This window comes from Suillus plorans, assembly GCF_016647745.1.
Source record: "Suillus plorans strain S12 chromosome Unknown HD556scaffold_48, whole genome shotgun sequence".
Classification (NCBI taxonomy): Eukaryota; Fungi; Basidiomycota; class Agaricomycetes; order Boletales; family Suillaceae; genus Suillus; species Suillus plorans.
Window position 1 is genome coordinate 116,271 of NW_024537432.1, and position 14,328 is coordinate 130,598.

Sequence of the window (14,328 nt, forward strand, 5' to 3'; positions counted from 1 at the left end):
CATCTTTTACTTGAGTATTAGGCCAGTTCGCACATAAAACCGTGCATCGAGAATTCCCTTCGTTGGCTCGTGTCTAATATTTGATTCACAGACTAGTTCACAGATAAAACGATGCATCAGGCGTAGCACACATTGACACTTTATCTTGCCAATTATAGTGCAAAATTCACTTGATTGGCTCGTCACATATTTAATTCATTGATGCTAGAGAGCTCGCACCATTGATGCAAAAAACAGTAGGAACATCAGCGAAAGATCCATTGACTTCATGAGCGCACCGGTCCACAGCCACACCATTAAGATCGGAAACAGAACGCGGCACATTATATGTGATTGTGCAGGAAAGTTAACTGCGATGGAGGAACAAGAAGAAAATAAGTGACTGTGTACTGAGTAGTTTTCAGCATGTGGGGAGTATCTATCAAGTGTTGATCGGGACTTCTAGGACTATACACCACTACCAGTTGACAGGTGCGTGCGCTGCTGGAAAGACATTGGAATCATGTCTACTCCTGCATCGGAGTTGTCCACGACCTTAGCATGATGCTGTCGAACACCAAGGATGAGGCGTGGTCCGAGCACAAACAGTTGCATGACCGAGAGAACTTGACGAATGCCAAAATAAATCTGAGGTCCCACGGCAAGTGAGTCCTGTAAAAGTGATGAATACAGGTCACCAAAATGTCAGCGACATAAAATGGCATACTAAGCTTGGAAACAAAAGCCCGAGATTGAGACAGGAAACAGCAACAAAGCTAGCATGTACGAAGCTTCAGAAAAGAAAGTTGACTATATTCAGATCACTGACGTACCTTGCAAAGTAAACCACGTGAGTTCTCATTAACACCGTAAAATAGTCCCTAACAACCCATCCCGTCGGCGATTGTTGCAGTTCACGAAAGTGTTTTACAACAATCCAGACTGCAAGACACAGTGCGAGCACTTCCCATACAGTGGAGAGTATCCATGTCATGGGAAGCAAAATGGCGGTGTCTGCCTCCGGGTCATAGGGATAGCACATGTAGGTACCAGAAAGGATGAGCTCCCCTGTCATTCATTGATCAGCATGAACCTTTCGACCGTAATGGAAGCTTACCCCCTATGGTATACTTGTTTAGCATTCCAGTCATTACTCCACAGGCGATCGTGACAGACGTGAAGAATACAACGAGAAAGATAAGCATATTTCTTGATTTCTGATACATGGCATACAGCCGAGTGATCATGATGACTTGCAGGATGTACCAGTCAGGAAATTATCACTGAGGTATCGTAGCTGAGTAGCTTACCACCTAGCATAGCATTTGTGACGACACTCATCCAGTTTACTGTGAAGTACATAACATTGCCTGAAAATCTCAGTCGGTGACGCATCTCGGAAGAGGATTGAACATTCCAAAAAAACTCACAGCTGTTGCAGTCAGTATGTTGAACCGACGAGCTTGTGTTGAGAATCTCACTCACCCCTGTAGCAGGAGTGCCATTAGTCGGATGAGAATGGCAGGAACAAATGCATTAAGATACTTACTTCATCTGTCACCGAGACTGTCGGAAGAAGTTCTATATGTCGCCGGTCAGAATAAACTGCGGTATATGTGAGGAGACATACGCAGCATGTTGATGCTAATTGAGGGTAATGGCTTATTAGCACGACGGAAACTTGTTAACCTTGCAAACCCACACGATGTATACTATTCCAATGTAGCGCAACTATAATATTTTGAAATCAGCATGTCTTGCCAACTGCACCGCATGTAACATAAGTTACGCACACCAATGTATAGAACCGTAATGAGGGACCAGTGATGCCCCTGTCGCGAATTAATTGCGTCCTTCTGATATAGGACTCTGCTCACCCAGACCAGTTCAAACTGTAAGAATCATTATTAGTAAATTGGCTGCATCGGTAATGGCATCAATTTACCTCTTGTCCAATTGTCAATGCTGAAATTATCATGAGGAGGCCAAAGTAGTTGTTTAACGCTGCCTTACTTACCCCAATCGTATAACACTGCAGCAGAGGAGGCAGCTGTGAAAATACAACTGAGACATCGGGGACATTATCCGACTGGTTCTCCACGAACCTATATAATAACTGAAATTAATATTGAAATTGATCTGCGGCCACCAATAGGGATCATTTGAGACTGCAGTCATATTTGAGGGATGGTGCGGCGTGAAAAGAGCACTGAGCGGCGGACTTGGTAGAGGTATGATGATGGAGATGTGATGGAGTTCGTACTAGATATACCATCCAACGCCCCATCGCTGAAAAAAGGCACCACGGAGGTGAAACGTTCTTGATTGACCGTTGACTCGTGGTGTGATACAAAGGAGAACGGAACATTAATCACTCCTGGAAAGCCCCTCCGACTCGATCAAATCAGGGCAAAGGTTGATTAAGATTATCATAAAGCAGTGTTTTTATAAGCGGAACGTCTGAACACTGCAAATATGGAATGACTGATTGATTGTGATTTCTGGAACTCGTTTCCAACGCGAAGATGACCTTGTATCACCTGCAGTTCTATCAGTAAAATCATACAGCCATAGACCTAACACAGATCAGCAGGCGATGCAACCCTCAGAAAAAAGTCTACCGTCTGAATAATTCACAAGTAGGTCGGATCTGTTCTCTCTCCACTTTTGGCCGCATAACGGCTCAGCGTTCATCGATCATTCATTGACAAAGTCTGGAAAAAAAGCCACGTTCTGTGGGCGCACCAGAAAAAGTCAAAAATAACAAATGGGTGTATTTGCAGCAAGCAGGTGCCTCACCTGTCCCAACCACCTCCAAGCAAATCTCTGCATCCCAAATTCCCACACTCTTGGGCTCGCGCTCAAATATCGCCTCTCTATGTGCACGAATCGGGGGCTGGGATCTTTTGTGGTGTTCTAACATTCCACACGAGTCACTGCTTTGCGATTGTATCGATACCTGTTGCTTTGATACCATCAATATCCCTGGATCCATATTCCCCTTCATCGATCCAGGCCTAGGTCGAACCACACAATACCAAGAACATCTGGAAGATCACACTAGCCTGAATCTCGAATAGTTGGTTGATCTTTTTCTGCGCGAGTCACTGGTTTGCGGTTTAAAATTCTCACCAACACTTCCTTTGATGCCATTAATAGTAGGGCTGCTCAATTCTTGGACTTGAAGTGGAGCGCGCCTAACTCAAAGTGGAACATATCGGAAGGAGTTCGAGTGGAGCACGCACATGATCATGACAACACGAATTGGTTCCGCGGGATCAAACGCTCCGTCCTTACAATATGTTCAAGTTCCTGTTCTTTAAACAAGACTTGCCTAGGCCTCTAGTGATAGTTTCTCCTGCACTGAACAACAGTCAACAACGCTCGATGATCAACAGAACGACGTGCGCGCGGGTACTGACAAATGCAGGGTATCTGCCGAACATCAAACAATGTCATTTTTTGACAGGCGGGGCTGAGCAAGAATCGAACAGCCCTATTGATATCGCTGAGCTCAAGGCTTCTACTCCAGAATTCATGCCGAAACACTTACTTCGGTCAATCAAATATCATCTTTCAAATCTCACTTAGCAATGTAAGCGCTGGATGCTGGTATATCAAGCATGAATGCGATCGTTGTATGTCCACCAAGTTCCCCTGCTCGCTTGTTCCCATCCTCTGATAGTATGCCTCTAGTCTCGAGCAATCCTAGTTGGTGGCCACTCATCAATGCAGAAATTATTGGCAGCTATTTTGTAGGTTCGTGGAGAGCCAGCCGCATGATTACTGTGATGATTCGATAACTTCGCAGTTGCCGCCTGTGTTATGGCAATATACGATTGGGGTAAGCAATATTCAGTATGAAAATATCAGTGACATCATGGGATTTCTACTAGGACTTGCGTTCGGACAAGAGGTGGGTTGACACCGTCACAGGAGCAGCCATCTCTCTGAGAACAGTTTTATAGGTAGAACTTGTTTGGGTGAGCGGAGTCCCACATCAAAAGAATAATATGAAACTGATTTGCGGCAGAGACAACGCTGGTCCATGATGACCGTTCTGTATCTCGTTGTATGTAGCCTGTGAGCGTAGTTAGCAAGCTGTACTGACGTCATCATATCCTAGGCACGGTATGGTGGAATAGGGTTTGTTGTGTACGTTTTGACGTTTAAGCCATTGATATTGCGCTCATCATCCATCTCTCATGATCAGGATCAACATTTTGCGTATGTCTCCTCGCATAACTCTGTTTTTCCTTGTGACGGACGGCATACAGTCGATGTTCCAACGATCCCGACAACAGATGGAGTGAGTATTTCCTGCCAATGCCTTCCATTCCTATCCAAACAACTGAACTACCATGTAGGGGTGAGTGAGATTCTTGAACAACTCGTTAGTTTAGTATAATGATTCTCCACAGATGTGAGTTTGTTTCGAGCCTGTGATCCTCTGAAGCTGATGACCGATGTTGTTGAATTTGTCAGGCCGTATCATGTTCGACGCAATTAATTGGACAAGTGATGTTGTAGATCTAATACTGGGCGGTGAGCTGTATACCTTCGTGATATTGACTCGACTAAAATATCATGCAAGCCATCATGATTACTCGGTTGCATGCTATGTATCAGCGATCCAGAAAGATGCTGATATTTCTCGTTGTCATCTTTCTGGCCATCAGAATCGCCCTCGTAGTGGTGATCGTATTACAGATAAAGCAGGTTTCAGGGGGTGAGCTTTACATATGAATGAAATATTCAAGTGCATCATGCTCACTGACAAATACCAGAGGAATCCGCTCTCTCCGGCACCTATCAGTGCATATTTAACTATTCGGGAGATTCCCAATTTCTGGGTTCCATGACTTGGATACTCGGCACTGCATGGGAGGTCCTTGCACTGTGTCTCGCGGTCTGGATCGCTGTAAAGCACTTCCGTGAACTGCGAAGAGACTCAACAAGAAGCATTATTGTAGACTGTTTCACGGTATTAATGCAAACCCATGCGAGTTACTTTGCGAGGTAAAGTCCATAATTCGAATGCGATTGTCTCTTCCGCTTATGTTCTGTACTTGCTAGCTTTCTCGCTATTGCTTGCTTCCATATCGGTTCATTCTCTCCGACGATCTCAGCTGTATGTCGATCTGTCACCAAGCTCTACGTGCGCCCGTGATTCATTTATTCTATAGGATATAGAATCCCTGGGCGCTCAAACTTATTTTGGGTTGGCTCAAATCTTCGATATGGCACAGCTGACTGTGCTAGGACCACGCCTCATCCTTAGTGTTCGAGAATATAACGCTAAGCTTGTGGCTGACTCCGATATAGCAACCGCTATGAGTTCAATTGCTTTCCAGGAGCGCGTCCATGTGGAAACTAGCAATACCGTGTAGTACGGGAGATCTTTGATGTGATTTACAATCAGCGGGTACCAGCCTGCAAAGTGCAGGAGAATTCGTTTGTATTTGTAGTTTCGTCGTGGTACTTATTTATGTAAATAAATGTGGCAGACATCCTCGCAAAAGCATTTGCTCATCCCCTCTTCATCAAACATGTCGCAAGGGTGTATCGGTGAGGGTGTGTTGATCTTTGGCTGCTACCTTTTAGATCTCGTATTGCTTTCTTGATGGTATCACAATAGACACCGTGTGTAACGCACTGAATAGATATCATGTGAGCGGAGTGTTGGCCTGGACTTCAAGCTTCAAGCTTCAGGCTTGGCTCCAGAGGCTTGGACTCAGGCCAAGCCGCTGTAGGGCATATGGCGCAAAACAGAGATCCTATGGTGTTGCTGCGTCTCAGACCCGGATGTGATGAATCTCTGTTGGCAGATTATCGTTCGCCTGAGTCATCTATGGGCAATGTAAGAGCAGGATGTTGATCCGACCAGCTTGCAATTCAAGTACTGTTACGATACATCCGACAAATTGACCTCAGAAGGCATCTCCTGTCCCAGAATCGCCCCAATCAAATTCTGTGCCGCACGAGTTGCCATTTCTAGTCGAGTTTCCAGTGTAGCGCTTGCAATATGAGGCACTATCACACATCTGCATAGCAATTATTAGTACGGCCGAGAGAACAGAATCAGGTAAAGCTGGCACTGACCTCGGCTCTTTGACAAGAGGGTGATCAATCGTGACATTAGGTTCCCCTTCAACGACATCCAATCCAGCTCCCCAGATCCATCCTTCTCTCAAAGCCTTCGCCAGAGCATCTGAATCAACTAACGTTCCACGACTCGCGTTCACGAGGATGCTGGTCCTTTTCATCTTCCTAAGCAGTGTCTCATTCACGATGTGATACGTTTCACCCCCTCCAGGAGCAAGTATAAAGAGAACGTCGCTTTCCCGTGAAAGTTCATCGAGGTCTACCTTCGAGACTGCTTGAAGCTTGTGTTGTTTGGCGAGCGCAGCATCCCGAGCGTGGTTTGGAAGTGAGGATGGGTTTGAGAAATACAAGCAATGTGTGATACCGAACGGTACCAGGCGCGCTAGCGTCGCTTGTGCGATTCGTCCGAAACCTAGAAATCCGATTTTCCTTGTGGGGGACGCGGCCGTAGTACTGAGTTGTGGCCCGCATAAGCCAAAAGGAGCCCACGAGAAAGCTGCCCACTGGCATTGATCTTTCAGCACAAGAGATCTCGCCAAGAATACAAATCACTGACCTGGCCCCTTTGCACAAGGTCTACACCGGTGCCTCCATTTCGGCCAGCCATAAGAGCGAGCATGACCGACAGATCAGCAACTATAAGTCACGAAGATAAGCGGTCTGGACCGTTTGTTCGGTGCCCTGTCCTACCTGCGTCTGTCAGGACGTCAGGAGTATATCCCACTTTCAGACCACGTTGTGCTGCTTCCTTGAGGTCAACGTGGTCTGCAGTTTCAGGTTAAATCAAGTACTGAGGGGATTTAGAATAGCAAACGCACGCACCATATCCAACGGACATGGTGGATACCACCTTTAAAGAAGGTCCAGCTAGCAGACACATGTCGGTCTCAACTTAGCTAGAGGTATGTGTTGCATACGTACCCTTGTCTAGAAGCTCTGCATTAACCTAAGCAAGTCACCCGGGCCATCAGCAGGTGTATCATCAAACATCAAACAATAATAGTACTTTGTCTGTGAGCATGACAATCACCCCGGTTGCACCAGATATATTCTCCATCAACCATGACCGTTCACAGGCACTATCTTGCGGCCAGACAACCAACTACAACTGTAGTAAGCCTCACCTTTCCATACCAATCGGATATTAACTCACATCTAGCTCTGGTCTTGCCTCAAGAATGGACATAACATCGGGTCCGAGGTTGCGACATACGACAACTTTGAATCGTTGACTGTGTAGATGAGATGCGACAGACATCAGTCGCTGGGTGGGCACAGAGGGAGTAACGATTGACCCTGATGAAGACATTTTAGCCTATCGCTGGTCTTCGTGATTGTTACTCAAGCCTCTAGGTAAGTGGTCGCAAGAGAAATGTCCGGCCCACGAAAGCATAGAAGTTAGAGCGTGTATCGAGGCTTCAATTCGGTCCGCGCGGCTTGCCGTGTGAAGGTCACCTGGTTCGCTCACGGGAAAGGATATCACGAAAGGACATCGTAATACGTGAAAGTAGCGGAAGAACATCGACAGCCTGAGCACTATATACAAATGATCTATTCGGCAATTGTATTTTCGCCCATATTGACATCAGCATCTTGGGTATCTTCCGACTGCTCAACCCCGATGCTCCCGGCAGTCCTCCAAACATTACCAATAGTCGCTTTCCACAGTCGTACACGACCATCATTCCCAGCAGAAGACAGAACGGTCCTGAGAGAATGCGTGTCAACTATGCAGCTTACGATACCTGGAGACAAAAACAAACCCAGTGATGTTCCACTCAACACGGCCAACCGCCGATCTGCACGCATCCAATCAGTAACAAAGCCATAGGGGAGTGCGTATCGCACGTACTTGTGGTGATCGAAATCTGCTACTACATTTGCAGACCATTTAGGATCGCCCCCTTCTCCTTCGACGTCAGGTTCTTCCTCCGCAGGCTTGACTCGCCATATCCTAACATGTCCATCGCGACCTCCAGTAGCTATAAGGTGATATGATCGCCCACACGAAGGCGCCCACGCCACCGACGTGATAGCAAATGGTGTCGGAGTATCTCCGTCGCTTGCAAGCGAGGTTCCTGCCTCAGTGGGCAAACCCGCCGGCGAAGGAGATGGGTCCAAAGTAAGGAGAGTGATAGGTCGACGAGAGGGAGATAATTGTATAATCTGTGACTCAGAGTGAGCAATGCCACAAAAATGAAGCGTGACAATACTTTGATAGCGCCGGATACCCCACAGCCAGCCGCGATGATCTCCCCCCAATATCTATCTTTACACCATGATATGCACCACCCTCCATCAGCTTCTCGATTCCCCATTCCGGGTCGTCCCTGAGTGGCGGGGTTTTGCGATTGTTGCAGGGCTTGAGCGACCAGGGTTGCAGAAGCACCCTCAAGAGTTGCGCTTGTCTGGGTTGGTGTCGCAAACGCCACGGAGTACGATGAGGACAGTGATGCAGATGGGAGCGTTGAGACATCAACTTCTTCCGAAAGCTGCCATGTGGCTAGCGATGATTGTTCCAAGCACTCGTAGATGCGAACGTGATTATCGGAAGAGACAGTTGCCTTGCAGAAGCTCTCATAAATCTCTAAATGAGACGAACGCCTGACGTACCAACTTCAACCCAAAATGATGAGGGGCAAATTCGACCGCGCGGACAGTGCCTCTTGCATCAACCAATACAGCCCTTTCCACCCATCTTGAGGAACCACATGAAGCAGCCTGAGGAGACCCGGCACCAGCACCATTCGTTTGGGAATCAGTTGTTGATGCAAAGCTAGTTTGCTCCCAAATCTTGACTGTACGGTCGAAAGAGGCGGATGCGAGTATGGTCCCAAATTCTGGGTGAGCCCAGCTTAGTTTGGAGACGGTAGCATCGTGAGCCTGGCATTAATTGGTTGATAAGCGCAAAAACGCGTCTTCCAACATGCTCGCCTTCCAGTCATCTTCGACATTCCAATTTCCATTACTCTCGTCTACTTGCCAAACTTTGATTCTTTAACAGCAGCGTGAGTTGACTTGTAGAAACACGTATACGCATAAAGGGAATAACGTACCTCTGATCGAGACTGCAAGTAGCCAAGCGAAGCCCATAGAAATCATAAGCTACGTCTGTCAGAAGATCATTGTGCGCGCTCTGGATGAGACCAGTTTGTATCATGTTTTTCCGAGCTTCGTAAATTCCGAGTGGAACAAATAATTTGAAATACGCGTTGAGATGTAGTAGCAATTGTTATGCGGTTGTTCTTTCTTGTGAGGGTTTCGAGTTGCAAGGAAGGTTTGTGCAAGGCATTTAAATTTAGAATTACATAACAACAAACAAACATCTACAGTTCGAGTTGTACTATTGAATATCATGCGGGCGATGATTCACGTCTTGGATGGTGCCCGTGACTCAGCAGCAGATCACACATTCAATGTCTAACTCATCCAAATGACCATCTTAATGAGCATCCAGGCACACTAGGGTTAAACGTTAAACTGCGGTGCTTCTTTCCATTTCAACTTAGCACCTACAATTTCTTCCTTTTCAGATGCTACAGCGAAGTCACTGTCTACTACTCGCAGAAGGCTATGGATACAACAGTCGCCTCACCCGGTTTATTGACCATGTCCTTGGATGGCTACCATTTGAATATCGACACCGGCAGGGAGCAGCAGAGATGATCACCCAATATTTAACGCTATGTCCCACAAATCTGTCGACATTATCCGAAATAGCTGGATCCAAGGCATACAGTCACGCATATCTTTCAAGCTAGTGAGTCTTGACTTGCATCGCGAGTCCTCATATTCATTGCCAAAGCATGCTAATTTGTATGTTCCAGAGGAAAGGTCATGTACTTTATCACTTACATCCATTGTGCTCATGCGTGAGTATTCAGGGGTTCTTCAGGCGCATTTTGTCGTAATTCAGTAAGACGTACGCCAGCCCTCCAAATCTACGTGTATGTTGGCGGGTACGTCTTTGATACTTGATAGTATATGCGCCAATTTTATAAAGTATGACGGACAGTCGGACTCTTCCGCGGACGTGTACCAAACCTGCCCCGAGCTATCTATGAATACACAAGCTCCGGCAGCCCGCTACATCATCATTTACCTCAGTACCAACGAGCGTGGTCAACGTTCCAGTTCAGCCAACACGCAGCACCTATTGATCCGTTGCTCATTAGTCCATATCTATGTGTAGCTGATAACTTTCGTGTTAGTGCGAGAAAATCAGATGTATTTGATCAATGACATAAGCTGATTTCTTTTACAGAAAGAAGTAAGGGTATATGATGCTTTTTGGGCTCGAACCCGAAGGGTTCGCGACCCGAAACATCGATTCGGAATCTGAAAGAAAGACCATGATGAGCCGTGATGGGTGGGTAGGGCCATAGCAGCTCAGTCAGACTTTTAAATACTGTAATAGACCGAAGGGATGCGTCGAGTAGATTTTATAGCAAGTTGTCCTCGAATCGAAAATTTTATTTTCATTTAACGAGACGTTGGCTGCTAAAGGGGGAGTGGTGGGCGGGAGCGATGAAACGAGAGTGTATTTGCGTACTCGAGTACTTGCGAGTGCTAAGTGAGAGTACGAAACAAGAAAGGGTGGGAAAAAACCCGAGAAGTCGAATCGCCACATAGACATCATTCTATGTTCGTCCTCGTTCCTCGGACTCACATAGAATACAATCTATGTGTAGCTGATAACTTTCGTGTTAGTGCGAGAAAATCAGATGTATTTGATCAATGACATAAGCTGATTTCTTTTACAGAAAGAAGTAAGGGTATATGATGCTTTTTGGGCTCGAACCCGAAGGGTTCGCGACCCGAAACATCGATTCGGAATCTGAAAGAAAGACCATGATGAGCCGTGATTCCCAAGTTTTAAGGAGTCCTACGACGCGTCTAGGCGCAGCATGGGCACCCGTTTCGAAGGAGAAGGGCGATATAACCAAACTATTGCTTACCTCTTAGTGCGCAGGAGGCATGGTGTATCTGGTGAATGGCTCTAGTGCCGGAGACTCTTGAAGATACGGAGCTAAGATCAGTGCATGCTTTCGCAGGTATCCCGTGAAGGCTTCACTGGACCACCTTCCTATCGATTTTACGACATCGAAAGGCACTCCGCGAAGCAGATATTCTAATGTGCCTCCGATTCTCAAACCGTGTCCTTTGAGATCTCCTAGCCCGGCTCTCTTCACTATTCCTCCTACTCTCTTCCAGAATTCACTTCGCGTAAGTGGTCTTGATCCTTTAGCGTGTTTCCACGCGAATAAATGATCTTCCGTTCGCGGATTGTTCACCTCGAAGTGATTAAGGAGTGCCGCTTTCGGATCTGCCAAACTCTCTTGTTGCGCCCAGTACACTCCTTCACCGACTGCCGACACTTTCGTGCGTGGTAAGAAAATCTTGGTTGCGCTAAAACCTTGTCTATCTTCAACGTCGAATTCTACGTTCGAGCGTTTGACATTGTTCTTCGGATCAAACGTTTTGATCGTCTTCACTGTGAGCTCTCCCAGCCTGCATAGAGCGAAAAAGGCGCTCGTTAAGCATGCATACACTGCTGCGTCCAGAGGAGTTGTCAGATTGAGATGCGATCGAATGATTAGAATGAGTTTGACTGTAAACGGCTCGCGTTTGGTACGTTTGGATGTGGCTGGGGTGAGTTCTGACGCGCCTTCCAAAGCTGCCTTAAGCTCGTCTTGCTGAACCAACCAGGGTTGTCCGTGAAGAATATGCCACGCCTTTATCGCGTAGACATAGTTCGTCAGCGTTCTCCCTGAATACGAGCCTGCGCAACTCGAAACGAAGTTTAAGATAGTTCTTGTATCCACAGGACACCTCTGATCTTCTGGGACTTTCCTTTCGTCGCAAAAGACATGGAATACCAGTAATCCCGCTCCATAACACTCCCGCGTTCCTACTGCCCACGATAGATTCATTACCATTAACACTCTCTCCAAATCTTCTTCCGAAATGGCCAGTGTCTTTCCATTCGGACCCGACGCTATTCGCGACTCTGATGGGAACCATAGCCTCAGCCTCTCTCGAGCTAGACAATGAGGCCGAAGTACCGAAGGGATCGGTATGAGTCCAGCTTTATATGGTAATGGAGTCGCGGAATGTGCTGCGGGGATCACAGCTCTGAATTTTGGGTTATTAGTTGTGGGGCTGTTGATGCTGGCGTATGAAGTAGAGTGAGTCTCCGTCGAATTGGAATTCGTGATCTGGCGCTGCATAGGAATGGTCGCGAGAAGAGAATTCGCTGGGTTGTGGTAGGAGTTCGTCTGTACTGTAATCCGCTGGGTCTGTGGACACGACGAAGGGATCAATGAGGAAGCGTCTAAGTTCTTCGGCGATAGGGATGGATGGTAGCAGGAACTCAGTACTTCCATAAATTCCCCTCGATGGTCCATCCGCTGGGTTGTTCTTGCTTTCGACGTACGTTGGGTGGACAGAGTAAGATGTGGGGGAATCGTAGATATAACCAAAGATTCTTTTGAAGACTGTGTTGACTGATGTGCTCCTGCTCCTCCCGTTACGCCAGCCTTCGATGATCCCTTGATTGTCTCCGTAGACCCTAAAATGCTTCTGCGTTCCTCCCAAACCGATAACGTGTTGAGTAAGCAGCTCGAATCCAACTGCTTCGGCCCATCCGATGTCTTTTTGGCCGTCCAGTGTCTGCCAACCTTTCCTAAGTCTCCATGCTCGCCATCTGTTCCCAATGACGACAGCAATGCCAAAGCCGGAGCTGGCGTCCGAATATGCTGCTGGGTCATGTAACGATAATGGCCTAGGTATTGGTCGCCCAACAAATGAGTTCTGGAGCAAGGCTCTCCACCAGTTGAGATCCGCTTCCAAGCTTTTGACCGGTCTTCGTGGGAGAAAGGGTTTGTCAAAGGTGAGGCGCAACATCGCCTCCAAGGATGTAAGATGTACGCGTCCTCGCGGGATAATAAGTGATGTATGTAATAATTTACCATATAGCTGCTGCACGTCAAGAAGAACGTGTTTGTCACGACGCCGCCAGATATCGATCGCCAAGAGATATTTTCGTTTCTTCTCTTCGGGTAGATACACGTTGTCCTGCGCCAAGTCCCACATAAAGCCGATGTACGAGTTAGCATACGCGAACGGTTTGTCTTTAAGTTCCTCCCATGGGATATGAAGGTCGTCCGACACTTCATCAATGTCAGCGAGGTTGCACGAGAAACGCGCGTCTTCGTGCGATCTTGGTGAAGCTTCTGATAGATCTTTGATAGGAAAACGGCAGTCTTCGTCAAAGACCTCCAACGTACCGTCCTCGAAGATATGCCCTCCGTACCATATCCTGCCTCCATCCTGGTGTCTACCTCTCTTCGTGATCTCTTGATGCCATCTCTTCCTATCTTCGTTGTAAGACGAAACAAACTCCTTGAGAATGCGTATAAAAAGATGGTCATCGACCCATCGAGATACTGGTCCGATTCCTTTCGCTCGAAATAAGTCCAGTCCAGCGTCAGCAAGCGTGCCATAAGCTCCGGCTGAAGGACGCAGTCCAAAACACATGCAAGTATCAATGCAGAATAGATTATCCGAAATTCGCACCACTGAACCCGGCCATTGCGAAGCGTGGATCGGAACTGTGCGATACGCTTCGGAAACATCCCTGATTGCCATTTGCGAACCCGGTGGTAACCGACTGATGGTGAGCGCAAGCACGTGAAACGTGCCCCAAGTACTTGGGAAATTATCCGGATTAATATAAGAGTTGATCGAAGAGTTTGGAAACTTCGCTGAAGGAACGTGTGGAAAGGAATAGTTTTGTATGACGCGATAACGCCCAGGTCGACCTGGCTTTGGTATAATAGAGAATGGTGAGGTTTGAAAGGGTCCAATAAGACTTTCGACTTCATTAAATTTAAGCGGACCAACGTAACGTCCTTTCTTAAGTTCGATTTGCACAATAGAGAGAAATTCTCGTCGATATTCAACAATGGATTCTTTGTTGGGAGGCGCCTGAGTGATTTTAATCTTAGGAATGTCCAGTGAAAAACCGCGGCGAAGACCGTCAGGGATGTGATGATATCTATCAATAAGACCCGCTGCGACCAGCTGCGCCTCCCACACATCCGGGTTATACGGGGTAAGAGCTCTATGCTTTCTGAGCTCGAGGACACGTTTGAGCGCCGTGAGACGCAACTCCACACCCAGAACAGAAGTGTCTTCTGTCGTGCGTGACCTCGGTGCAGCCACTGACTCTTTGCCAGTCAC

At 47.1% G+C, this 14,328-nt stretch overlaps 4 protein-coding genes across 4 annotated transcripts; 1 reads left to right on the top strand and 3 right to left on the bottom strand.

Moving 5' to 3' along the window:
• Positions 1 to 247: 247 nt before the first annotated feature.
• On the bottom strand, positions 248 to 2,477 carry HD556DRAFT_1488240 (uncharacterized protein). The gene is made up of 14 exons (XM_041308758.1): positions 2,085 to 2,477; positions 1,997 to 2,029; positions 1,925 to 1,944; positions 1,857 to 1,871; positions 1,773 to 1,811; positions 1,682 to 1,710; positions 1,610 to 1,623; positions 1,525 to 1,560; positions 1,410 to 1,466; positions 1,290 to 1,349; positions 1,097 to 1,231; positions 813 to 1,047; positions 707 to 755; positions 248 to 651 (listed from the first exon to the last, which is right to left on the bottom strand). The coding sequence occupies exons 1-14, from the start codon at positions 2,155 to 2,157 to the stop codon at positions 448 to 450; spliced, it is 999 nt and encodes a 332-aa protein (XP_041157594.1). The 5' UTR covers positions 2,158 to 2,477; the 3' UTR covers positions 248 to 447.
• A 1,188-nt stretch (positions 2,478 to 3,665) lies between these two features.
• HD556DRAFT_1310427 (uncharacterized protein) lies at positions 3,666 to 5,369 on the top strand (the record flags this gene model as incomplete). Its single annotated transcript, XM_041300409.1, has 15 exons — positions 3,666 to 3,738; positions 3,791 to 3,823; positions 3,876 to 3,895; positions 3,948 to 3,962; positions 4,013 to 4,051; positions 4,106 to 4,134; positions 4,193 to 4,206; positions 4,257 to 4,288; positions 4,347 to 4,348; positions 4,401 to 4,402; positions 4,465 to 4,524; positions 4,574 to 4,708; positions 4,767 to 4,998; positions 5,056 to 5,110; positions 5,166 to 5,369. The coding sequence occupies 15 exons, from the start codon at positions 3,666 to 3,668 to the stop codon at positions 5,367 to 5,369; spliced, it is 945 nt and encodes a 314-aa protein (XP_041157595.1).
• Positions 5,370 to 5,884: 515 nt separating this feature from the next.
• On the bottom strand, positions 5,885 to 7,393 carry HD556DRAFT_1445926 (uncharacterized protein; the record flags this gene model as incomplete). The annotated part of the gene is made up of 8 exons (XM_041307010.1): positions 5,885 to 6,023; positions 6,082 to 6,587; positions 6,641 to 6,720; positions 6,775 to 6,849; positions 6,907 to 6,951; positions 7,006 to 7,030; positions 7,091 to 7,186; positions 7,238 to 7,393. The coding sequence occupies 8 exons, from the start codon at positions 7,391 to 7,393 to the stop codon at positions 5,885 to 5,887; spliced, it is 1,122 nt and encodes a 373-aa protein (XP_041157596.1).
• A 242-nt stretch (positions 7,394 to 7,635) lies between these two features.
• Positions 7,636 to 9,244, bottom strand: HD556DRAFT_1433233 (WD40-repeat-containing domain protein; the record flags this gene model as incomplete). The annotated part of the gene is made up of 7 exons (XM_041305203.1): positions 7,636 to 7,792; positions 7,848 to 7,883; positions 7,937 to 8,250; positions 8,298 to 8,648; positions 8,698 to 8,967; positions 9,019 to 9,079; positions 9,141 to 9,244. 7 exons carry the CDS (start codon positions 9,242 to 9,244, stop codon positions 7,636 to 7,638), a joined length of 1,293 nt encoding a protein of 430 aa, XP_041157597.1.
• Positions 9,245 to 14,328: the final 5,084 nt, after the last annotated feature.